The sequence below is a fragment of the Budorcas taxicolor genome, chromosome 22 (assembly GCF_023091745.1).
Source record: "Budorcas taxicolor isolate Tak-1 chromosome 22, Takin1.1, whole genome shotgun sequence".
Taxonomy (NCBI): domain Eukaryota; kingdom Metazoa; phylum Chordata; class Mammalia; order Artiodactyla; family Bovidae; genus Budorcas; species Budorcas taxicolor.
The window spans coordinates 30602173-30629308 of NC_068931.1; the positions used below are offsets into that span (position 1 = coordinate 30602173).

At 41.6% G+C, this 27136-nt stretch overlaps 1 protein-coding gene across 1 annotated transcript; it reads left to right on the forward strand.

Annotated features, from left to right (window-relative positions):
- Window positions 1–12218: 12218 nt before the first annotated feature.
- AQP4 (aquaporin 4) lies at window positions 12219–22122 on the forward strand. The gene is made up of 5 exons (XM_052660528.1): window positions 12219–12259; window positions 15742–16156; window positions 17036–17200; window positions 17477–17557; window positions 21844–22122. Exons 1-5 carry the CDS (start codon window positions 12228–12230, stop codon window positions 22120–22122), a joined length of 972 nt encoding a protein of 323 aa, XP_052516488.1. The 5' UTR covers window positions 12219–12227.
- The last annotated feature ends 5014 nt before the right edge of the window (window positions 22123–27136 follow it).

Here is a 27136-nt window from a genome sequence, read left to right on the forward strand (position 1 = left end):
GCCCCTTTTTGTCACCCTGTTTCCACTACTTTTGCTGTTGCTCCATGTCCTACTTACCATGTTTCAGTCGGTTCTGTATTACAATCGTCATGACGGCGACTTCCATGAATCTTGTCTTGGTACTAATCATATGTAACACTCCATCTCTTGGTCTTTTTTAAGTAGACAAGTTCCCACTTTAAGTAGAGTCTGTATTATGATGCTTGGCACAATGCCAGCTAATTCTCTTCCTTCCAGAGACTGATAACTAAAGGTGCTCATGCTGGAATTTGCAGTACATACTCCCTTTGAACTGATGCTCCTGTTCTCTGGGGATCACTTCTCTCTCCTTGGCTCAGTTCTCTGACTCTGGAGTAATCAAGTCTACCCCCAATAGTTGCATGACAGGGTCCCCCTTAATCTTCCCAGCCATAGTGCCACGCTATACCATGAGAAGCATCATGTGCATGAGTTTGGACCCCACTGTTCAAGCTCCATACACACATACCTACAATCAGCCATTCATTGGGCACGATTGGGACCAAGGTTATGCACATCAGCAGTGGGATCCAGGTCAAGGGAGGGATGCCAGAGGCCAGCCCAAACCCTGAGAGCAGAGAATTCCAGAGTCCCAGTCATGGACCCTGTGGTCTAGAGGACCCTGTGGTCTACAGAGGAGGACAATGCACTCAGAGTTGGGGCTGCTACTGCTAAGTCACTTCAGTCGTGTCTGACTCTGTGCAACCGCATAGACGGCAGCCCACCAGGCTCCCCCGTCCCTGGGATTCTCCAGGCAAGAACACTGGAGTGGGTTGCCATTGCCTTCTCCAATGCATGAAAGTGAAAAGTGAAAGTAAAGTCACTCAGTCGTGTCCGACCCTCAGCGACCCCATGGACTACAGCTTATCAGGCTCCTCTGATGCTGCTGCTGCTGCTAAGTCGCTCCAGTCGTGTCCGACTCTGTGCGACCCCATAGACGGCAGCCCATCAGGCTCCTCCGTCCATGGGATTCTCCAGGCAAGAGCAGTGGAGCGGGTTGCCATTGCCTTCTCCACAGAGTTGGGGCAGAGCCTTCTAAATCAGGGGTCCTGGGTAGGGCCCCACTGGCAGGATCTGCGGACAATACCGCTGCCGCCTCAGTTGCTCTCTGATCTGCATAACAGATACCCAAGGACAGTAGGGCCCGAGCCTTTCACTTGAAAAATGCCATCCTTTATCCCGAAGTAATTAATTCTGTAATGATTTCTGTGCTGCTCTATCAAACATTCCTCAACCTCTGTGGCCTGAAGGGCCAACTATTTTTTACCACCATCAATTGAGATGCACACAAATCTTCATTTTCCTCCCCTTTTCATTCCATCTTGACAGAAGGTACTCCCTCCTGAATCCTCTCTTCCTTACCTCTTTTCTCAAAAATAGTGTCACTCCTTACAATGGAGGTGGCATACATATGCTGATGGTGAGCAAGGTGGCTTGAGGTGATACACGGAATGGACTTTCCTGAAAGTTATATACTGAAATTAATACACATTTTAAAAATCTAGCCAGTGTTTCAGATGGATGGTATTGTTGCACAGATTGGTTCTGAGCAAAAATCTGAGCTGACCCTTGAAAAACTCAGGAGTTAAGGCCATCCACTCTCAAAGCAGTCGAAAATCAGTGGACATATAACTTACAGTTCACCCTCCGGATCCACAGTTCCATATCCATGGATTCAACCAGCCTCAGATCATGTAGAACTGTCATATTTACTATTGAAAAAAAATCCATGTTTGTGGAGCTATCAGTTCAAACCCACATTGTTCAAGGGTCAACTGTGTGTATATATGTGTGTGTGTATATATATATACAGTGAAAAGTTGACTTCAATGTGGAAAAAAATAGTGAAGGTACAACAGAAATGATAAAGGTTTGAGAAATTGATAACAACAGCCTGAAGAATGATGTCATGGGAAAGAGATGCAGGTGTTTCTAGAAGGGGGTAGATTGTGGTGCTAAGACCTGTAGCTTTGGGGTCACGGAGACCTGGATTTGAGACTCTGCACTTGTACTTGTGAGCTGTATGACTTCAGGCACTTGTTTTTTTGGTTTTTGTTTTTGTTTTAATCTGTGACATGGAATAATAATCAGAGCTCCATCATCAGAATGCCACCCAGATTAAATAAACTGTCTCGTGTCAAGCACTTAGCACAGACCTGGCACATTATGATGATGGATGAGTGGTGGGCAAGGTCAGGTCTGCAGAAAGTCGGGAGGTAAGGATGGGAGCATTTCCTCTAGAGTCACACAACAGAGGAGGCCCCAGAACATGAGGAGAGCAGTTCACAGGGAGCGATAGGGACAGAAAATTAGATTGCAAGGGATAAAGCATGAGAAAAGAGACAACAAATGGAAATGATCTTTCTAAGGGTATTTGGCTACACAGGGGAAAGCAGAGTTAATGGTCTCTGGTAGGTAATTGCGGTTGAGGGAGGGTTGATTTTGGTGAGCTTTTTCCAAATAGAAAGAGATATTCTGACAACCCATGGGCCATTTGTCTTTTCCTACTCAAAATGTTGTGCAGAGTGAGAAGGGTATATGAAGTCTGCATACTTATTCTGTGAGGTGTGCTACGTGACCCACTAATGAGGGTGGAATAATGTTGGTATTACCAGGGCATCGTAGAGCTCTTCCATTTACTCAACAAGCTCTCAGTTTTAAAATGGGATTATTAGCAATAATAATAATAAAGAGGAATTGTATTGCTCTTGAAAGTTTATAAACTGATTTTCATATGCCCCCTTGGGTGATGATAAAGACTTGTATGTGGAAAAATATCACAACAAAACTATAAACTATACATTGAGTATGTCTATAAAACTGTTTAGTCCTTGTTACAACACTCTGTTGTACTAATCCCTCTCAGATATCAATGGGTAACACAGTTCATTATGTCAGTGTGTTCCTGGTTCCCTAAACTGTTAAAAGTCACTCCAATTAGAAATAAACATGTTATTTTAAAAAACAATAATCTAAAAAACTGTATAGTAAAATAATAATAATCATCTAACCAGTTAACAAGGATATAATTCTATGTTTGTTAAAACACTTTGTCAAATGATCCCAAAATTCACCAATTTTCCAACAAACTATTTTCAAAAGAAAATCAAAACATAAATTTTCATTTAAATCTCTTAAACAAATCAAAAGGTACACTTGTACCTTGACAGAATGAATATGCTTAAAGAGCAGCCAACAGCCCCATAGTAGCTAAAAAAATAGTTGTATAATATATATAATAGGACAAATCTGGTTTGATTAACTTCTGACCTTCTGGGTCACTTAAATTCTCCATCAACTTAGACCGAAACTAGAGAAGTAACACTCTGCTTATCTCATAAACATACTGAAAAATGTGTGAAACCATTTTTGTAAACTCCTCATTCATTTATTTATTCATCCAACCAACCAAAATGTATTGACCATCTTCTATTTTCCAGGGTTGCACAAACAACTAACACATAATCTCTGCCCCAAGGAATTTATTTCTTGAGTTAGAGACAGAGCTGTAAGCCACTAACTATCCAGCAGTGTAATTATAACTTGTGGTTGTTTAGTCACTAAGTCGTGTCTGACTCTTCTGCAACCTCATGGACTGTAGCCCATCAGGCTCCTCTGTCCATGGGATTTCCCAGGCAAGAATACTGGAGTGGGTTGCCGTTTCCTTCTCCAGGGGACCTTCCCGACCCAGGGATCAAACCAAGTCTTCTGCTTCTCCTGCAGTGCAGGCGGATTCTTTACCACTGAGCCCGGTAATCATAACTAATGCAACCCTATTTGGAAACCCAAGCACAATTCCTACCATCTTTTGTCAAGTACTGGTTATAAAGTCTTTGGTTTTCATACGTTCTTACTGGGGAGAACATACGTTCTTACTTTGGTTTTCATACGTTCTTACTCCCACGTCTCTTAGGGAGGGATGTAAAGGGAATTTGGTATTCACATGCCTGGAAGTAGGAGAAGTACAAAGCTATTTTAGAAGGTGCTGTGAAAAATAAGAGAAATGGCATCTAGACAAAACTATAGGAACAGGGAGGGTTTAATAGAGAAAGTAAAACTTGAATTTTAAAGAACAAAGTCTGAATTATCTAGGCAGGGACTTCTGGCCTGTGAGAAAATAAATGTCTGTCATTTAAACAACCCAGTCTGTGGTTCTTTGTTATGGCAACTCTAACAGACTAATACAGTCTCATATGACCAGAAAGAAGAGAGGATGTCAGGGATGGTAGAAAGTGAGGCTCGGGGACTTCCCCGGTGGTCCAGTGGTTAAAACTCCATGCTTCCAATACAGGAGACACAGGTTTGATCCCTGGTGGGAGAACTAAGATCCTACCTTGCACAGAAAAAAAAAAAGTGAGGCCCAAACGAGTATCTAGAGAAGTGTTAGCTGCCACCATGATTTCTTCTCACTCTCTGTGTGGCCTTGGTAGCAAGATCATTCCTGCTGACTTCCCTCCACAGAAGCCGTCTCTCTCCCCGACTCATATCCAGGGCTGGGTCCTGGGACTTTATACCTTGAGGCAGTTATGCACGAAGAAAAGAACACCGGACAGCAGACATCCCAGCAGCTGAGGTGCAGGTGTTGCCCCAGCTTTTGACCCTGCCTTGGGCTTCCCAGGTGGCACTAGTAGTAAAGAATCTGCTTCCTGGTGCAGGAGATGTAAGAGACTCGGGTTCAATTCCTGGGTTGGGAAGATCCCCTGGAGAAGGAAGTGGTAGAACACTCCAGTATTCTTACCTGGAGAAACCATGGACTGAGGAGCCTAGCAGGCTATGGTCCATGGGGGTCAAAAGGAGATAGACACAACTGAAGCAACTTAGCATGCATGCACCCATCCCTTCAATGAAGTCCACTTTGCTTAGGAAAGCTAGAGTCATTTCCTGTTTGTGCTAAAGCCCCTGGTTGCAAAAAATTTTCATCTCTTTCCTGACAGGAGAATGCGAGACAGATACCTCTGAACCAATAGGATTGCTGAGTGACATTGAGGAGCAAGTTTACTGTGTTGGTGGTGTTTTTAGACACTAAGTTGTGTTGAACTCTTTTGTGACTCCATGGACTACAGCCTGCCAGGCTCCCCTGCCAGGGACCCCATGGACCCCTGTCCATGGGGTCCTCCAGGCAAGAATACTGGAGTGGGTTGCCATTTCCTTCTCCAGGGGATCTTCCCAACAAAGAATCAAACTCACGTCTCCTGCATTGGCACGCAGATTCTTTACCACTGATACACCAGGGAAGCCCAAGTTTACTCTGGAAATGATAAATTTGTAAAATGATCAATCCCAGAGGTATTATTTTTCCAGCAATACTCAGCCTTGGTGGAAAAGTGAGAGTCATAAATGTCATTATCATCCCTGAAGAGTTACTAAGCTAATAAGCAGATGACATAAAGGCAGTTTCTTCTTTTTTAAATAAAATTCACTGAGATATTTTGGATTTATCCATAAGATAGAGGTTTTTTAAAATATTACTTCTAAAAATAAAATAAAATATTACTTCTGATTTAAACTCCAAAATGTGGTCTTGGAATTATTTATGCCCATATAAAGTTCATAAAATGTTATCATTGATGTTAATACTTTCAATTATCTAGCTCTTTATTTCAAAGCACTGTACATACATTAAAAACTTACTGTTTCTAAGTTTTTACCTGAGTTGTTGTTGTTGGCCTGTTCAACTAAGTCATGTCCAACTCTTTTATGACCCTATGGACCATAGCCCGAGAGGCTCCCCTCCATGGGATTTCCCAGGCAAAAATACTGGAGTGGGTCATCATTTCCTTCTCCAGGGGATCTTCCCAACCCAGGGATCCAACCACATCTCCTGCATTGGCAGGTAGATTCTTTACTGGAGAGCCACCAGGGAAGCCCTTACTTGAGTTAGAAAAGAGTTACCACTTCGTTCTATAAATGGGGAAATTAGGTCAAGAAAAATGACTTCTTCAAGGTTTGGCACAGATAAATTTCTCAACTTATAACTCAATGCCTTTTTATCATAAACATCCATACGATCATTATTTATACTTATCAATTCTGTTGGCAAAACTCTCCTGCTAGTATCACCCTTTTTGAGCTTCATTCACTTATTTACTTATTCCACAATGATTTTCAGTCTTTAAAGGGTGTCTTGGAGAAATACTAAAGGCCGAGGATACAGCAATTAATTACCAAGTCTAATTAATTTCTATGATTATTGAGAGTGTTCTCTGCCCTCATTTCAATTACAGACAAGTAAACAGATGATTCTGGGATGGTGGGGACAATTCTGGGATGGAATTTGGGAAATTCCTAAATGGAATTCCCAAGCAAGCACACATGAGGTGGTGCAAAACTAGAATGGGTCAGGAGGGCATCTGGACTTAAAACAACTTTACAAAAAGAGAGGACAGAAAATGCTTTATTCCATTTCACAGATGAAGAACCAGGGTTCAGGAACATCAAGTGGCCTACAGCCAATAAGAATTAAGAGACAGAGTTAAGACTGGCAGCTCTTACCCCTTATCCTTCCACTGTACAATGGTATCATCACCAAAATCATTACTCCATCCATCATAATCATCATCACTGTAAGAAATTAATATGATATATATAGCCCACAAGGCTTCCCAGGTAGCTCAGCTGGTAAAGAATCCACCCTGCAATGCTGGAGACTCCAGTTCTATTCCTGGGTCAGGAAGGTCCCCTGGAAGGGATAGGCTACTCACTCCAATATTCTTGGGCTTCCCTGGTGGCTCAGATGGTAAAGAATCCTCCTGCGATGCAGGAGACCCTGGGTTGGGGAGATGCCCTGGAGGGGGGCATGGCAACCCACTCCAATATTCTTGCCTAGAGAATCCCCATGGACAAAGGAGCCTGGAGGGCTACAGTCCGTGGGGTCACAAAGAATCGGACACGACTGAACAACTAAGCACAGCACATAGCCCACAACTTCAGCTCATATCCAAGAAGAGAGGGAAACTTGCGTCAAAACACCACTGAATAATACAGAGACATTGCCTATTAAAAACTGTAGGGTTTCACATAGCTTCACAGGTTGCTATATTTCAAGTGATGAGAGCCAGTGCGTCTGCAAAGGGCAGGTTTCCTGGAGGGAATAAATACTGAGGAATTTTAAAAGAAGAAACAGAGAATCATGTGGCAGAGAGAAGGAAAAGGATTGAAGATGGGTCACCTCAGGTGGCTCCCTAGAGGAGCTGACGAGGTGTGGCCACGGCACAGTCCCCCACAACAGGCATATGGGCTGAGGGGTAGCACTGGATATTCCTACCCAGTGGTGAAACCATCAGTGAGCCTTGACACCTCTAAGAGGCCCTGTGAATTTCTTCACACATAGATTTCTTCTGACTGTATGAGAAAAGGAAGTACAGAGGTTAAAGAGTAGTATGAATGATCACTCAGGAAAGAAAGAGAAAACTTTGTCTGAATCATAAGGTTCATCCGAGAAAATTCTTAAATAACTGAACTGTTGAGAGCCTACTGTATTTTTTATGGTCACAGATTATGACCTTTTCTTCTCCTTTCTTAGAAAATGTTCTGTTTCTAGTATTATTCTAAAATCATTTCTTTTAATTTTCTTGTTTTTTGGTCTATTCCTCCTGTGAGAGCCCCTTGAATTTGAAGCATTTTGATCTTTCCTTGAAACTGGGATTATCTTTCTTAGTCTATTAAAAACATGAGGATTCTGAATCTCTCTGTATACGTGATAATTGCCAAAATGCTGTTTTGGTTCTTAAAACCTTCAAATTTAATTTACATTTTGGAACAATTACTACTACAGACTACACTTTACAGATTATTAACCATTCCAAACATTGTGATCCAACCCATTAGATCCCAAAGTCCTTTACTTCTGAGAAAACTGACTTCGCACTGTGGATGTCTGAGCAGCCTTTAAAACGCCCAAACCAAACTCTGAACTCTCATAGAAGCTGGATAAAGGATAAGGGCTAAGAAAAGCATTGTCATCCAACCACCTTTCTGCTTTTTTGTACAAGCTTCGGATGAAACACAGTCACTCAATAAAGTCCTTCTGTTTCTCTCTCCATCCCTCCTGTTCTCTCTGCCCATTTGCCTAGAGAGGGGAACCCTAAACCTTTTGGAACCCTGCCAGTGGCACCAAAAGAATCTCTTGACTATTTTCCCAGGGAATTCCTGCCTTAAATGTCAGCAGAGTACAACTCACCAGCCAAAGCAGGGTCGGCCTGGACCTGAATCAAGGAAACAGCACCGGCTATCATGAAGGGAAAACTTGGACGGAAGGGGTGACGGGGGAGGGGCAGCGATAGAGCGGAAGGGTCCACACCGGTGCAAAGACCCCGGTTTTGTCAGTTTCACCTCACCGAGAAAGGGAGGCAAGTTAAACTTTCTTTGATTCCTTTATGTTTTTTGATTGCTATCTTTCTCTCTTTGGGTGGTGCGCCGTATCCAGCAACCACTCTGCGTTACTGTAACAATAATAAGGTAAACACCTCTTTGAAAAGTGAACAAAGCTCCACTGAAGTCCTGTGTTGTGGTGCCTGTGCCTGTGGTTGCCACTGCTGCTGCTGTTGTTTTGTTTGTTTGTTTTTAATGAACTTGCTGATACATAAGTGCTCTGCGGAGATTCCTATTGCTGAGATTGATGAAAAGGAAGATGAGATTTGTGAGTTGCTACTGAGTCTTGTCCCTGCCAGCCTGGAGACTCTTCCTATCCGATCCTGAGGCCTTGCTGGCATTTTTAGTATGCTTGTGTGTCTTCAATCTTTGAACACATGAAGGAATACTAAAAGTTCTGAGGGCCATGGTGGGGAAAGGGGTCTACAAACCCCACAGATATACATCAGCACCCAAGGATAACAACATAATGTAATAGATTAAAAATTAGGAGCAAAGGGCATCCATCCACTAGTTTTTGTCAAGTACTTGTAATTTACATTTACCCTGCCTTCATTTTTTTCATATGTTACTGACCCACAACTTCACAAAGCTATTTAACTAAAAACTCACAAGTTTGCTTGACATACAAGACTGACTTTAAATCAATGTCCCAGGTTACCATCCTTTTCGTAAAGGTAAGAAAGACAAGAAAACTTCATCAATAAATTGTTATTCCATCTTTAAATGAATTTAGGCCTTTTTAAGGTTACCAGTGGTGGCGGGGGGTGGGGGGAAATTTAGATTTCAAATCTTTGGTTCTGTCTTCAGCCAGTTCAAAACAGGTCAACTTAGAGGCTATTGCTTATATTCACCAGGGCTCCCACCTCATACTTTTTGCACGATCATAAGTCCAGTACAGCTGATTTGTTTCATTACTGTATCCTGCATGCATTGCTATAAACAATCCTATTGGAAGTTTCTATCCCTAGTTTAAAGAAAAGCCAGGGAAGTAGGTAGACCGAATGTAGCACAGGAAGGTCAGTGTTACCATCTCAAATATAGAAAGGATAATAAAGAATATCTGAAAAGAAAAACTACCTCCAGGAAGTGAAGGGTTAATCCCTGGTCAATTCTGAACCTCTCTGCTGAGAGTACTAATAAGTGTGAGTTGATGCCAATTAGGGTGGCCCTTCCCTTGATGGGAACAGCCATCGCTTAGGACCTGGACTGTCAACACATTCTACCAGGGCAGTGATCAGCCAGCCAGAAGAAAGGCAAAGGGTCTGAGAAACTGTGGTAACCAAGTGCTGTTGGCGCTTCGTAAAATGGTGCCGGGAACTGCCACCACCATGGAGTGAATGCTAATGAGCCGAGTGCAACTTACAGAGAGTGGATCTGAAAAATGTCCCCCCTAGTGACTAGCAGCCCTAGAGAATGCCACATTTGGTAGGCTTCTGTGGCTAGCACCACAGGCCTCATTCTCAAGGAAGAACATAAACCTTGCAGCACTGTTCCTTGGACTCAAAGACCTCACAAGCACTTCTGACCCAATGTCCAAATCAAAGTTTTCAAATTAAAGAAAAAAGAACATTTTGTACTTTTAAAAATCTCATTCAAAAATCTGAATAGTAAACAGCTGTAACAATCAACAGGAAATAATTTTTGTTGTTGTTCTTTTTTTAATTAGAGCATAATTGCTTTACAATATTGTGTTATATGACCCAGCAATCCCACTACTGGGCATATACCCAGTAAAACCATAACTGAAAGAGGCACCTGTACCCCAATGTTCATGGAAGCACTTTTTACAATAGTTATAGGACATGGAGAAGGAAATGGCAACCCACTCCAATATTCTTGCCTGGAAAATCCCATGGACGGAGGAGCCTGGCAGGCTACAGTCCATGCAGTTGCAAAGAGTCGGACACGACTGAGCAACTTCACAACCAACTTCACAATAGGACATGGAAGCAAACTAGATGTCCATCAACAGATGAATGGATACAGAAATTGTGGCACATATATACAATGGAATATTACTCAGCTATATTAAAAAAAGGAATGCATTCTAATCAGTCCTAATAAGGTAGATGAACAAGAAATATTTTAAGTGTTCTTTGCAGATTGCCATAAATTCTCTGTTGCCCTCTTACCAGAGTTTGTTCTGACTTGCATGTTTTTTCAAAGGCTGAAACCGCTGATGAACAGCCATCAGTATGCAGTCACATTCTTAAAGGATATAAATTCAATCTTTGTTATCTGAGAATGCTGGAAACAGAAGTAAAGAGCTCCTCTGAAATTCACACTCAAAACTGTAATCCCTCTTTCTCATGAGAGCTTTTCAGCCATTCCCAGTTCTCAAGTATCCAAAAGAGACAAGAAAACAAGAAATTGTAACCAAGATGTGAAAACATTACTATTTTCTTCTTCTCTCTCCTCTATTTCTTTCTTGCCACAGTCCATTCTGGGGAAAAAAAAAAAAGCTCCTATGTGAAATGAGACAGTAGGTAGAGAAGCAGGGGGTGGATAAAGAAGGTCCAATAGTGAGTTATTATCACAGGTCTAGTTGCCAGTATGATGTTCATTATACTATTAAAAAGTAACTAATTAAAATATGTAATTATAAAATAAGTGTACCAGTGATAACAGAGTGCCTTATATCAAGGATGATGATTATTCCAGTTCTAGGTACCTGTGGTCCATTTAAAGAAAGAAAAAAATGAGATGGTAATACAGGCACTAACTGTCAGACCTTCCAGAGTTCACCAAACTCTTTAGTCGGGCCTGCCTTACCGGCACACAATCTGTGCACTTAGAAGGGTCCCACGCTTTCTTTCATATCCTACTGTTGCAAACTGGAAATTCCTCATAATTTTTCAACAAGGAGTCCTGCATTCACTTTTCACTGAACCCCTCAAATGGTACAGTCAAGTCAGTCCTGTCCTTGGGTTTCTAGATATTAAATTTACTTATAGTTCCCACCTCACTGGAAAAGACTTCAATCCTGGGAAAGATCGAAGGCAAAAGGAGAAGCGGGCAGCAGTGCATGAGATGGTTAGACAGCATCACCGAATCAACAGACAAGAATTTGAGCAAACTCAGGGAGATAATGGAAGACGGAGCAGCCTGGCATCCTGCAGTCCATGGGTTGCAAAGAGTCAGACACGATTTAGTGACTGAACAACAACAACAAGCTAGTTCCCAATAATTTTGTGCCACCCAACGTTTATCTGTTTAAAATTTGCTACTTCTTACCCAACAATTGTTCACATAACAGTCAGGTGAGACTCTAAAGCAGTCTTATATCCTGTTACTCAAATCAGTGCTGCACAGGCTCCGAGGGACCTGAAGTGGTCTGCAATACTTTAAAAACTGCTTCTGGGAGCAAAAACTTTGCATAGAACCCACTGGCTCTGTCGCCACTCAAAAACAAATGCACCAAAGACTGAATCTCACTCAGTTCATCTCAACTGCTGGATAATGCAAATCCGTGCTCTTAATAGTCGCCCAAATTCATCTGTACACAGAACAACAACAACAAAAGTTCTCAGCAGTTCCCTGTGGTGGGAGGATTTCAAATAAAGATTTGGGGAAATCCTCATTTTCAAGGATTATCAGCTAAAGAAACCTAAAGTGAGCCAGCATTTTGTGTTCCTGAAATGCCCTGGGTCTTTAGCGATCAGGTAGAGAAAGTCATTTCAAGTTCAAATATAACTTGGCGATTGCCACATAGTGCCAAATCTTTCCACCCCTAAGACTTCAAAAACCCAATCAGACAAGTGGCCGTAATCTGACTCCCGGCGCACTGGGAGCCGTGGGGCTGGCAATGTGAGCGCTGCACTCTGGCTGGGGGAGGCATGAGTGACAGACCCGCAGCGAGGCGGTGGGGGTAAGTCTTTCTTTGCCTTAAGGGAACAATGCTGAGGCTCGGATGAAAGATGAAACTTGGGAGTCTTTTATTGCAGATACGTGTGCTGCTCAGGCAGAATCTAGAAGGAAACTCTAGGGCAGGTGGTTCTTCCAGGGCTGGGTATGAGCATACTCATAAGAGAGGCAGAGAGAGGGCAGAAGAAAAAGAGGGATGATTTACAGCAAAAATCCTCCATATATTGGAGACCTATGAAAGCCCAAGAAAATGCCTCTATGGAGTCTATGGAGGTAAATCTATCATCTAGTATTTTTCATCAGAAAAATCACTCATCTAGGGGCTCAGCTGTCCAGAAGTGGATCAGGCTTGGGGGTTCAACTAGAAAGTAATGTTGTCGGGCTCTCTACAACCCGGTCACATCAACAAATCGCCTTTGTTCTGGAGCAAAACGAAAAAAAGCACAACAAATAGTGTTGATGCGTTTCCAGGGAGTGTGAACAGGGAAGGGAACTTTGACGATAGATAACTCAGAGGGGCTGTGAAAGAGCTGGGCTGAGCGCTTGTCAAGACAGAGGTATGTATGTGCCGCCAGGGGACCCTGGGGTTCACAGCCCTCTGAGGTTGGTCATTCTGCCCTGGAAAGAGATCAGATTCTGTGGATTTTCAAAGAAAGCTAAAGGCATGCTCAAGGTGTCTGTTTGTTTACTTCGGGGGTTGGAGGGGGGTTGTTTTTATTTCTCTGGCTGATAAAGGTTTGAAGCTTTCTGAAAGAGCAACTGAGCTTCTGAGATTGGGTCTCTGGAGAAAGTGCAGAGAATGAGCAGGGAAGGTGAGGGAGAGGGTGCAGGGAGGAGGCGGCCTGTGCCCAGGGCATGCCTCTCCCTGGCTCCCCGTGTGGCTGCTGAATGGGACCTGCCGAGTCCTGCCCACCTGGCTGCCTTAGCTTCCTGCCTCTCCCTTTCTTCCCACTAAGTCTGGCCACAGAGGACCAGCCCCTGACATAGCACCTTGCCCTCTGCCATCCTGGCTACAGCCGTGGGCTGCTGGTAAATTCTAAAGCCACTTTTGAAACTTCTTTTTTCAATTTGTGAATTTCTCCCCTTTTGGGATACTTGTCATTTCTCCCCCAGGGCACCCTAGCTGGCTGCATGGCTCCAAGCACTGTTTTTGTCTCTATTTTCTCTTCCTCTAGGGAGTGTGATGTCAGTGTCCTCCCAGCTGGGGTTTCTTCTAATTGCATGATTCGTTTAGAGTTGTTCACTGGGACAGGGGATGCTCCAGACAGACAGGGTTGGCTGGTCCCCTTCTGGAGCCACCTAGGCTTGGGCAGAAAATGGGTTTCGCTTTCCAGCCTTGTAGCAAAGTCCCATGTCAAACCAGGGCCTAAGTCAAGATCCTAAAGGTCAAGGCAGCATTCCCCTGGCCCTTATGGGCACAGTTCTCACCCACTGGCTCAACCAGACCAGGATCCTGGGGACTCGATGGGGTAGGGAAGGGCCTATGCTCAGTAGAAGTGCGATAACTAACCTGTTAAAATACCTGGCTTTCTTGCCTGCCTTCAGGCGTGTTAAGTCCCTTCGGTCGTTTCCAACTCTGCAACACCATGGACTATAGCCCATAAGGCTCCTCTGTCCACGGGATTCTCGAGGCAAGAATACTGGAGTGGGTTGCTGTGCCCTTCTCCAGGGGATCTTCCCAATCCAAGGAAGGAACCCAAGTCTCCTGCATTAGCAGGTGGGTTCTTTACCACTAGCGCCACCTGGGAAGCCCACTTTCTCGCATCACCCTTTTCACAGTTCCCTGGGATGAGTCTGTTAAATGCTTCCCACATTCCATCATTCTCTCCTACACGATCACAGACCAAGGATAAGGGCAAATGTCACTGGGATGATTGTCCCCCAAGAGGAATCCTAGTCATTTCTTGCCATTAATATCCTCAAAGCTCATCCCTTCTCAGCTGTGAAGATCCCAAGGTATTAGCAGGAAAACAGTAGAGGAAGAGAGGGTCTTTCTTCCCAAAGGCTGCCTTGCTGCTCCCCTCAACCTTCACCTCCCTCCCCACCAACCCTCCCCACCCCCTCAAGGCACACAAGCTCCAGCAGAAGAAGTAGGGGCAGATTTGGAGAAGGCCATCAAGAAGACACTAGAGAAAAACCGCTTTCCAGAGCCTCCTGCTTTGAGGCCCACCGTCTCCCTGACCACTCTCCCCTCGCCCAGCGGCCTTCCGCCCCTCTCCCCAAGTCGCTGTCCCCCTCAATTGGCGGCTAGGGTGCCCGGGGGCGCTGCCCGCAGGCACTGGCCTCCAGGATCCCTCTGGGAGGTTTTTATCAGAGGTGAACATCAAGGCATGGGGAGTTAGCCCAAGAAAGGACGGTCCCTCAACCCTGCAGAAGTACCGCAGAGGCCAGGATGCCCTTCTAACCTATTCCCCACCTCGAGCAATGCCTGGGACCCGGGTGTGGGCGGGCTGCCCGGAGCCGCCCCGCCCCGGGGGCCGCTCCCTGCGCTCGGAGAGGCGCTCCGGGTCCGGGCGGCCTGCGCTGGACGTGTCCCCGGCCTGCCTCCTCCTCCGGACCAAGCGGGCTCTCGGACTTCTCCCCACGCTGGCCAGGAGAGCATGGCAGCGTCCCTCGTCCCAGTCTGGGGTCCCAGCTCTGCTGTGCGAGTCCCCACTGCCCGTATCAGTCAAAGGAAATTCTCAAAAGACAGCCTTCCTTGCTTCCTCACAGAACACCCCTTCATCAGAGTCTCCACTGGAGGAGAGAAGGGACAGTCAGCTCTCAAAATCCATTTCCAGAATGCCATTTGAACCAGAAAGTGCAAAACTGGAAAAGACCTCTCTTTATTATGGCCGTAGGTTCCAAATAGAAATGACATGTAAAAAGTACATTGAAAACGTAAAAAGTTGCTCAGAGGGAATTAACTAGAAGGTAAATATACTTTATTCTTAATTCTTTAAGGAACTTGATCCAGACATTTTCCTTTCTAGGGACAATTCAGATAATTTTTCACTGAAACTGGATGATCTTTGGATATTAAATCAAAGGGGATCAGAATGACAATCTCTTGATTATTAATTAAGGAGATAATTAAGTAGTTAAGGAGATTTTCCAGAAGCATCCCTTCTTTGTATGCAGATGACCTTCAGGGAGGCTTTATATGCAAATACACTTTGGTGGGAGGTGCCCCACAATGGGGCAAGACTGAGGGCCTGCTACTTCTGTTTGTTTTGGTGGCTCAGTTGTGTCAGACTCTTTGAGACCCCATGGACTGTAGCCCGCCAGGCTCCCCTGTCCATGGAATTTCCCAGGCAAGAGCACTGGAGTGGGTTGCCATTTCCCTCTCCACAGGATCGTTGTGACCCAGGGATCGAACCCGTCTCCTGCATTGACAGGCAGATTCTTTACCCCTGAGCCACCTGGGAGCCCGAGGGCCTGGCCATCTTCATCTCAGGAGACTCTGATTCGGTAGCTTCTGATGCCAATTTTGCTTTTTCTTTTCAGTAAGTGTGGACCTTTGTGTACAAGAGAAAGTATCATGGTGGCCTTCAAAGGGGTCTGGACACAAACTTTCTGGAAGGCAGTCACCGCGGAATTTCTGGCCATGCTTATTTTTGTCCTGCTCAGCCTGGGATCCACCATCAACTGGGGTGGAGCAGAAAAGCCATTACCTGTCGACATGGTTCTCATCTCCCTCTGCTTTGGACTCAGCATCGCGACGATGGTGCAGTGCTTTGGCCACATCAGTGGTGGCCACATCAACCCCGCTGTGACGGTGGCCATGGTGTGCACCAGGAGGATTAGCATCGCCAAGGCTGTCTTCTACATTGCAGCTCAGTGCCTGGGCGCCATCATTGGAGCCGGAATTCTCTACCTGGTCACGCCTCCCAGTGTGGTGGGGGGCCTCGGAGTCACCACGGTACCGTCTTTAGCTGTTGTTTTCAGTCTTGGACTCCCGGCAGCTTATATGGAGTGCTAAATGCCACCCTGGTGACCTAAGAGTCTTTCCTAAAATTGCTAATTTATTCCCAGGGGTTGTCTGATAACTCTTGATAGGGGTGCAAACTGATTCCAGCCACACTGAATATATCATATAAAGTGATTATTTGCTGTTGAGTGACTTGAATAGCACTAAGTCTGGGCAGCACAAAAATTATGTTGGGTTCTTTTTTCCTCTTTCTCTCCATCCCAGTGACTGCATTGACTATATATATATAACATAAGACATTTTTATTACAATGATTTGTTGGTTCACTAGCAGAAGGAACAGTTTTGTTTGTTGCCATGAACATGAGGTTTAAAACATCAAGGGTCACACTTTAAAAACTGAATTGGCATTTGATCCTGGTTTTGTTCTTAGCTGATTAAGTATATCATTTGTTAGCTCAGCACAGGGGTTGATTAAAAAACCACACACAGTTTGAATTTTAATTGAAGTATATATTAATTAATTTAAACCTAATTAATGAATTTAATCTTTGCCTTATAAAATTGCAAGACTCTCAAGAAACTCTTTTATAACTTAAGTGCAGCAGTAGCATATTTTGCTTTCTTTGTAGAAAAGAACATTCAGCACAAACTCCCACTTGGTCATTGTAAGAGTAATTAATTTTCTGTGCTGGCCCAAAATAAGTATTTATTTTGGGGGGGGGGGGAGATGCATGTCTCAATCAGGGGTGGAATAGAAGACTCAAACTGACCATCGGTTTTTATAGGAATAAAATGTGCCTTTCACAATGATATGTTATCACAGAAAAGGTTCTCTTGTCAATTCAGATGGAGTATTTTTCTGTCTCAGGTTCACAGAAATCTTAGCGCTGGACACGGTCTCCTGGTGGAGTTGATAATCACATTTCAGTTGGTGTTTACTATTTTTGCCAGCTGTGATTCCAAACGGACTGATGTCACCGGTTCCATAGCTTTAGCCATTGGGATCTCTGTTGCAATTGGACATTTATTTGCCGTAAGTTTCCAAGTTCCTTTAAATAACGGATCCACATTGTTTAGCCTCACCCTTCAGCTGGCCTGAAGATGTTGTGTTTCACAGCTGAGGTTCTTTAGTATCCAGCCTCTTCTGTCCATTTTAGGTTATTGTTTTGCTAACTTTGTGATGAGAATGTTGCTAAGACTGCTAACCTTCCTGTAACTGACTTGGCCAACAGTGACGTAATGCCATGAAGGCTACCTGTTAGTAACCCTGTTTCAGCAATGTCTGAAGTTGCGTTCTTTTTCCCTGTAGATCAATTACACTGGTGCCAGCATGAACCCCGCCCGATCCTTTGGACCTGCAGTTATCATGGGAAATTGGGAGAACCACTGGGTAACCATCATGTTCTTTGTTCTTATTTTCCTGAAGTTGAGGACAATTAGCCATAGAGCTTTTTTTCCCATTGTTTTGCTCACTAGTTTCTCTTTCACCCAATTGTAACCCCCCCACCACCACTTTATTACATCTTTCATAAAGACTAGGGACAGACCAGGACAGATTTTATCTGCTGTAAAACATTTCATATCTGTTTTGAGCCTTTAGTGATAGTCTTTTTTTTTTTAAGCACTGCTCTGCACACTGTATTCTGACAGACTCTGGCAGAATATATTGTATATGGAGGTTGCCTGGCTGTAACAAATTAAAATCAGGGTGGTGAAGTGAAGGTGGTGTTTAAATAATTGAAAGTAAACCCTTCCCAGCAATGACACATAATATGCTTGCAAAACAATAAAAAGAAGAAAAAGAGACATGCTTAAAAGAACCTAGCAAAAATATTTACCCTTTTTGTTTACAAAAGCATGAACCCAGTTAATAGTATAGAAGTTGGAAGCATTTGAACTGCAGATGGTGAGGAATAGATAGTGCCAGTGCTTATGCTATTATCACCATAACCATAGCTGGAAAATAAATGACTTTCAGAAATGACACACTTCTCACATCTCATGCCTACCCTACTTATTAGTGTGGGGGCAGTGCTTCTAGAGAGCAGAAGTATCCATTAATACCACAGTTGATTTCTTTTCAATTGTTCCTTACCAAAAAGAAATTTAAATCCCTTAAATGAATAATGTGGCAGTTCTGAAGACCTTTTACATACTGACTTACAACAACCAATAAAAATAGGTTTATATTGGCCAGCTTCAAACGGGGCTAACTTTTATTTTCATGTATATGTTGTGAATGCGCTTTTACACCTTTTGTTTTCAATTCATGAATGTAAGACAATGTCTGTTATGTTTTTTGTTTTATTGCTGTATAGTTGATATACAATTCTGTGTTAGTTTCAGGTGCACAGCAAAGTGATTTAGTTATACATACAAATATATGAATGTATATATATATTCTTTTCAGATTCGTTTCTGTTATACATGTCGCTTATGTTTTAATGTCATGCATACAGGGGTTATTGACACAGTCACATGCATTCATCTGTGATCTGTGTTGCAAATGAGAAGAAACTGCTCCACTGCTATGTGCATTCACTTCTAAGAAAAGTGTACCAAGTCTTTATGAGTAATCTATCCCATTAAATAAAAGCATGAACACCAGTGATCAGAAGCAAGGATTTGGACCTGGCCATGAAAAAGCTTAGTCAGCAATACTATCCATGCAATTGGTCATTTTGCCACTGAAATTCCCATGTATGTCTCTAAAGACTTGCCACATTAACAGGAATGGAAATGCAGTATATAGATCGAAGGGCTTCCTAGGTGGCACTAGTGGTGACCCACCTGCCAATTCGGGAGATGCAAGAGACACCGGTTCAATCCCTGGGTTAAGACGATCCCTTGGAGGAGGAAATGGCAACCCACTCCAGTATTCTTGCCTAGAGAATCCCATGGACAGAGAAGCCTGGTGTCAGGGGGTCACAGAGAGTTGGACACAACTGAGCAATGGAACACAGTATATAGATCTTATGATAAAAGTACAGCTTTTAGTTCAACTTATACATTCAAACAATTTTTTATTTAAAATTTAGAAAAATGAAAAATTTTAATCCATGAGGGCTTTAAAATGTAGATGAAAACATGTGTTTTTATTTATTACACTAGTTAAAATTTGAGTGGCAAAAAAAAATCCTTAGCTTGCTGACTGAATCTAAGGTTCCCCTTGTTGCTATAACACTTAATCCTACTGAAAACTAATGTCCATTTTGTAACAATGGTTGTGTAAAATCAACAATTAATTTAAAGTATATCTGTAAATAGGTAGACTGATAGATGAAAGTAGCAAGATAGTCATGATGAATTTTGTGTGTGGTATAATATTTTTTAGTCTTCTTTTCTGGATTTTCTGGATTTTTCTGATTTTCTGGATTTTTAGCAGTAAAAATTCTTTACCTTCATGAATTTTAAAAGTTAAAGGGCATTATAACTTTGGGAATAGCAACTTGAAACTGAGATTTTTTTTGAGAGCATGCAGCCAGATGTCTTCTGAATAAGTGTTTTGAGGGAATTGTAGTTATTTAGCAGTCCTTTGTCTCTCTTGCGGAATTTGTAGCTCATGGAACAGAGCATACCAAATGAGATCTTACCAAAGGAATGTAGCACAAAGACATTTAGAGGAGGGCTCTCATTTCCCCTTTGAAAGGGCATCAAGAAGGTAAACTCTGACATGGTTTCTTTCATGTTCAAGATAAGGAACTTGGTTCTTGCAGCCACTTTGTCAACAATTTCCCTGTAAAGTATATGTGTTCCGCTTCAGCTTAAGTTTGAGTTTTCTTTAGACTGTGCAATGAGGGTGCTAAATGAATTTAATTTCCAGAGAGTGTTTTAACCCAGAAGCATTCATCTGATTTTTTTTTTTTCAAATGAGAGAAGTGTAGCATGTGTGTGTGTATCTGTGCTAAGCTCTTCAGTTGTGTCCAACTCTTCATGACTGCATTGACTGTAGCCCACCAGGCTTCTTTGTCCATGGGGTTCTCCAGGCAAGAATACTTGAGTGGGCTTCCATCCCCTTCTCCAGGGGGTCTTCCTGACCCAGAGATCGAACTCCTGTCTCTTATGTCTCCTGCATTGGCAGACAGGTTCTTTACCATTAGCAAGTATAATAAACAGCATAATGATTCAAAAGAGCTTTGAAATCAGACAGACCTGAAATCCCAGCTCAACCACTTGCTAAGCATAAATTTTTAAGCAAGCTTCTCACCCTCTCTGCATATCCATTTTCATACCCATAAAATGGGATAATAATAATATCTATCTCAAAGATCAGTTAGAATAAAATGAGTTAATACAAGTTAAGCACTGAATACAGCCAGCCCAGAGAAAGTATTCAATAAACAGTGTTTGGCGTGCTGCAGTCCATGGGGTCACAAGGAGTCAGACACAACTTAGTGACTGAACAACAACAACTGTTGCTCAAGTCCATCTGTTGAATGAATGTCTAATACTCTACAACCTGAAAGTGAAAGTCTTGGTTGCTCAGTCTTGTCTGATTCTTTGCAACCCCATGGACTGTAACCTACCTACCAAGCTCCTCCTCTTGCCTGGAATTCTCCAGGCAAGAATACTGAAGTGGGTAGCCATTCCCTTCTCCAAGGAGTCTTCCCGAGCCAGAGATGAACCCAGGTCTCTCGCATTGCAGGCAGATTTTTACTGTCTGAGAGCCTATAGTCTACATGTACTCTAAAGCAAATGTTAGAGTTTATCCAATCTCAAAACTTAGTTTATTCTAGACACATAACTAATATGATAGAAACTTCTAGTTATTGAATTAAAATCCTATGGGATGGCAAATCCTCTACTCACCATCATCCATAAACTCAGCACAGATTTTTCTACCAAGTCATCAGTATAAGAACCATGAGGATAAACGCACTCTGTAAGAAGATTAATGGACAAACCTTGAGGTTTTCTCTTAAAACAAAGCACCAAATTTCAGAGAAAAAAACATGTAACATAAGGAAAGTGACTTATAGCCAGCCTAGTCCCATACATCTTTAAATTGTCTAGGAAACATGGAAAGGAGCAAGTTACTATGAAACTGGAACTCTTCAGTACTTTACAAGTATTATTTCAATTTAATCCTGACAATGGTGAGCTGTGTATTATTATTCCTGTTTTGCATCTGATGGGATTAAGTGTTCATAAAGTTATGTAATGGATGCAAGCAGTCACAAAATTGCTAAGTGGTAGACCTCAGATTCCATTTATCATGCTGTACTGAATAATTAAAGCCCCAAGTGGTACAATCTGTACTGATTGTGATTATGCAGAAAACCAATATAAGATGGCAATATTAAGAAAACAAGTATTGATACTCTCCAGAAATTTTGTTTCTCTATTTTAGTTAAGTAAGTTTTAGTGTCTTTTTAATTTATAGTACCACCAAAGAGGACCTATCTTTCAGGATTATCTGAAAATGGAAAGAACATAATGAAAGCAGGAAAAGAGAAGAGGAAACAGTCTTCTTATTTTGTGTTCAAAATGTTATTTAGTAATATATGGCTCTCAGATGTAGATTTAATGTGTTTTCTTATTTTGTTTCCAAAGGTCTCTTTTTATGCATGCCATATTTGCTCTCAATTTAAATCAGCAAAGTTCTATATTCGTGCATTATTCAGAGAAATAGTTTTACTCTACTTACACTCTATAACTCTTCCATCTTTCTCCCAGATATATTGGGTTGGACCAATCATAGGAGCTGTCCTTGCTGGTGGCCTTTATGAGTATGTCTTCTGTCCAGATGTTGAACTCAAACGTCGATTTAAAGAAGCCTTCAGCAAAGCTGCCCAGCAAACAAAAGGGAGCTACATGGAGGTGGAGGATAACAGGAGTCAGGTGGAGACCGACGACTTGATTCTAAAACCCGGAGTGGTGCACGTGATCGACATTGACCGGGGTGAGGAGAAGAAAGGGAAAGACCCATCTGGAGAGGTGTTGTCTTCAGTATGACTAGGAGACAGCACTGAAAGCAGGCAAGAGCCCTTAGAACTGTCCTCAGATTTCCTCCCACCCATTAAGGAAACAGATTTGTTATAAATTAGACATGTGCAGGTTTGTTGTTTCATGTCATATTACTCAGTCTAGGCAGTAAATATTTCATTATTTACCAAGGAGGACTGGAAGAAACCTATCATGAATTTCAAATCTAAAAAAAAAAAACTTTTTGAAGTATCCTCAAAGCAAATGTGTTTCTAACTTATCTATTTGACATTAATTGAGAATCAATTTAAAATGCAATCAAGATTTTGTTAAGGCTTGCCTGACATATCTATCACATAGACATAACCTATCAGCTTATTTCCTCTTCCTTGTAACTGGTATTGTCAATCCTCCTCTGAGTATTTATTCTTTTAAATCAAGTTTGTCAATGGCAAAATACAGAGTATGTCACAGAGTCCTGCAACATTCAAGAGAGAAAATATAACAAACTCTTTTACACGCAATCCCTTATGTTTAAACTACCTCGGCAAATGAATATTAATGAGTCATTGCTAATGAGTTGTTTTCATTTATATTTCAAATACCCAACTTTCAACCCAAACTTCAGTTCATAATATTTCTTCCTCCTCCTCACTGTCTCTAGGGTAAATATGGATCTAAAGCCCAGATATTTGAATAATGTTCATAAATTCTTTATGTTTATTCACCTAATAAAACATCTATATTATAAGGCACCTAGTGAGACTCAGGACAAACAGACCTGAAAGACTGTATGTGGGTGGGTGGAAACTTACCATCATGCAGAAACCATATGGAAAAAGGCAATCTGTATGATGGTTTCAGATAGTTGATCTGTTTTCAGTGCATATCCTCAAATACAACATGAGGTTAACAATCTAAACTGTTAACCACTTAACCATTTGCTTATTTTTTTTCAATTTATTGGCAAAACTGGGGGTTTTTTGTTTGTAATTTTGGTTAACTGTACTTAAACATTAGCTGAGACATATTTTTGATAACAAGAACATAACTAGTTGAGTTCTGAGTTTTTGTTAATTATTAAGCTCTGCTCGTTCTAGAAGGTGTACACACTGGTCCTGCCAGCCCCAATCACTGCTACCCTCCCACTTCTCATGACATTTATTGATAATCTTCACTGTGCATTTGTTGATCATCTTCATTGTACATGTAATGAAATTTTAATGAACTAAAATGCACAAGGGTCAAGGAACAGCAAGACTGCGAAACAAAAGGGTGACGATCAAATCCTCTGTATTCCAAAATGACTAGATGACAGTCTTTCATTTGTAGAGATATTGTATGTAACCCAATGTGGTTTTTAAGTATTTTCATTATTGACTCATTTGTTTGTCAAAATAACTTTTTTTTTTCTTCTGTACCGCTTCGCCTTATGTCGGTAAAATTGTCTCTAGAAATGCCAGTTGCTGTCATCTAAACCCCAGTCTGTTCTAGCCTTTGTTTTAGACAAAGAGCTGCAAAAGTCGATTTCACTGAACAAAAGCTAATAGTAAAGCAAAAACCTATCACTGCAAAGAGTGGCTTGTAAACAGCTGATAATCAAGGGCTTTCTTCTCCCACACACAGTTCCAACTGCGTGTCACTTTTCAGTGTTAATAGCAGTTGTGTGTCTGTTGCAGTGAGATAATGGACCACTATTAAATCTGATTCTCTTCGGTGCTAGGAAAGGAATGCATAAGGTTCCAAAAGAGACATCACACCAGGGGAGTCCCCAGAAGTCCCATTGTCATCTTTTCGGCAGGTGCCTAAATCCCAGGTCCCTTTGGTGGCCGTCCACACCCTCCATCACTGAGGCACACTGCTTCCTGCTTGGGACAGCATCTACAGGGACTAGGGTATATTTCTAAGGATGGTTTATGCCCATCTTTTCAAATGTTTGCTCAGTATATCATTAAAGGCTTAAAACTGGGAGTGGTTTAGCTCAAAAGATAATGCTATCAACCATAGGCAAACATGCCAGTTCAAAAATAAGTGAGGTTAGCAAGGGAAAGGGTCTTCCCTGGTGGTTCGGATGATAAAGAATCTGCTTGCAATGGAGGAGACACAGGTTTGATCCCTGGGTCAGGAAGATCCCTTGGAGAAGAGAATGGCAGCCCACTCCAGTATTCTGGCCTGGAGAATTCCATGGACAGAGGAGCCTGGCCGGCTACAGTCCATGGGATCACAAAGAGTTGGACACAACTGAGCAACTAACACACACATCAAGGGGAAAAAGGAAACATTTTTTGAATACACTTAAAGTTTACTGGCGTAGGATCATTTTTATTCAGCCATATGGTTTACTTCTTATACAGTTTACTTCTTATACTTCTTATACTTCAATTTTACACTTACTGCCAGTTACAGCATTTGATAAGTTATCACTGGAAAAAAAAAAACCCTCATGAATTATATTTTGGTCATTGTTTTCCAGCAACAAGCAGAGTACCTGGCACATAGTAGGTATTCAAAACAAGTGTGTTAGTTGAGAAAATATATATACATTTCATTTGTAATTTAAGGATATAAATAATTTTCATCTTTATTTTGTTCAATATTTAATAGAAGCATGAGTTCAAGGGCTACTAAGGGAAGGCCATATAAATGTAAAAACCATCAAATATATTTTTGCCTTCTACTATTTTAGGGGCATGCAGTGAATGAAAGCTTTTGCACTTTCCTTTCCCCGCATATGAGACAACATATTTTGTATTTCACTCAAGGCTCTACCAGTAAAAAGTAATGAAATTGTACCTTTCTAATGACATCTATGCAGCAGGGGTCTTTTGCCTTGTGGATGACACCAAATTATCCAAGTGTATTAAGAGACTGGGGCTTTTTCCTTTAATCCCTTCTTATTAATGAAGTGCATCATGCTGCTCCCAGGAGAGTGCTGCTGACAGATATACAGAAAAGAGATCAGAGAGAAAAAACTGGAAGGACATAAATGAATTATACCCAGCCAGGAAACGATGCCAGCCGCCTCTTCCCTAAGGAAAAGTACAACAAGCGCCGCCCCCCCCCACCAATTGTAAGGCGGTCCCTACATTGCAAATGTATATAGTTTGTCAAAGGAGTACAAAGGGTAAAAGTTATTTTTTAAGTTTCCAGGGCTTTCTTTAAAATTGGGGGTCCAGAGTTTGAAAGTATGTTTTCATTGTAGAAGATGCCATTTTCTTCAAAGAGTTCTCAACTTTTATACTGGAAGGAATATTTTCTGGTATCTAAATAGTTGCTTAAATGTAAGATTCTTACACTTCATTTCTGCCATTTGATGTTTTTCATATATTCTTCTACTTTCCCTCTTTTGATCCTTTTCCTGATGCAGTTGGTAGGTTCTGGCTCAGTCTTGAAGATTTTATAAGATTAGAAATATTTTGCTAACATGTTTCCCTGGTGGCTCAGATGGTAAAGAATCCGCCTGCATTGCGGAAGGCCTGGGTTCGATCCCTGGGCTGGGAAGATCCCCTGGAGGAGGGCATGGCAATCCACTCCAGTATTCTGGCCTGGAAAATCCCATGGACAGAGGAGCCTGGTGGGCTACAGTCCCTGGGGTTGCAAAGAGTCACACATGACTGAGCGACTAAGCACAGCACAGCACATGACAGAATTAGTCTAATTATTAGAGGTCTCTTCTTAGACCATGAAACCAGGCAACTCACTTACTGATTTAAACTCCATAATGAACCAAAAAATTCCCAAATAGACTAGCACATTCAAATACTAGAATTGATCCCAGTGAAGCTCTCTGTTGCAGCCTGTTGACACTGTTTCCACATGCTGTGAACATTTGACAGATAAATTGCCTTTGTGACAGCTGAGAATGACAACGTGAGCCCAACAGACCAACTTATCAGACAAGAGAAAGCTGACATAAATTCTCATCATAAGCACTATAGAATATGCAAACTCAGGCTATTTGATACCTGAAAGTCATTCTGTCTTTCCCAATATGTTGATGGCATCAAAATTATTAGAAAAGTGTGTTTACTCTCTGGAAAATGTAATGTAACAAAACTCACTCTCTTTACCCCAAATTGTGTATATTTGCATTGCTTTCATAGTACTTTACAGATCACTTCAAGACAGCTGTAACTTTTGAATCCCTCTTCCCTAAAATACATGCAAGATATTTAATCCAGGGCTTTAAAACTGTGGCTACTCACTTTGGCAAATGACAATAACCTATGAAAATACAGATCAAATAAATGTTATGCAACATGTACGATAAACATTAAACTTAAAAGCAGTTATAACATTACCTATGCATGTTAAAATTCAAGAGCTAAAATACACTGAATTTATATAACCCATCAGAATGTATTTCTAGATTCTCCTCAGGATTAATTAAGTAAACATGCAATTTATAAAACTATATAAACAATTGTTTATCACTTTTATGACTCAAATCACAATAAAATTGTAATTCATGATAAACTAGTAAGAATAAACTGAACATATGGTTATACTCACAATTATTCATTAACTGAAATGTTATTCCAGTGTTAGAGCTAATGTTAAGGAGATTGAAACTGTAATGTCTAATATTTGGAATAATCTATTAAAGTGTTAGCACTGTGGTTAATTTCCATGAATTATGTTGATCTCATATTACTAAGCTTGTGCAAATAAAGTGTTTAATATTTTAAAAGGTAAGCATTGTATTTGATGATTTTGAAAATTCATCCACAGCTTTTGCTCATCTCATCTTGAAGCATCATTTAGAAGGACCAGGAGGTTTAGATATTTGAGTACAATCAACACCAAATGAAATGGTGGTTGAATCCAAATAATAAAATATATTTTTGAGAGCCTAGAGAGTACACAGTATGATAGGTCCTCATATAGACAGTAAAAATGTTTTTGTGGGCTTAATTCTAAATGTTCACATCTGTCCAAAACAGACCATTGAATATCAGCTATCATTACAGAGAATCAAAGAGTGAAGACTTAAACAACTGTGACTCAAATGAGGCTGGTATTGCAAAATAGACGATCCATCCTT

Excerpts from the sequence above, each read along its gene's own strand:
- AQP4 (XM_052660528.1), top strand. The coding sequence starts at position 12,228 with ATGAGTGACAGACCCGCAGCGAGGCGGTGGGG. Across the intron at positions 16,157-17,035 it reads GGGGCCTCGGAGTCACCACG|GTTCACAGAAATCTTAGCGC; the intron begins GTACCGTCTTTA and ends TTTCTGTCTCAG. Across the intron at positions 17,201-17,476 it reads CAATTGGACATTTATTTGCC|ATCAATTACACTGGTGCCAG; the intron begins GTAAGTTTCCAA and ends TTTTCCCTGTAG.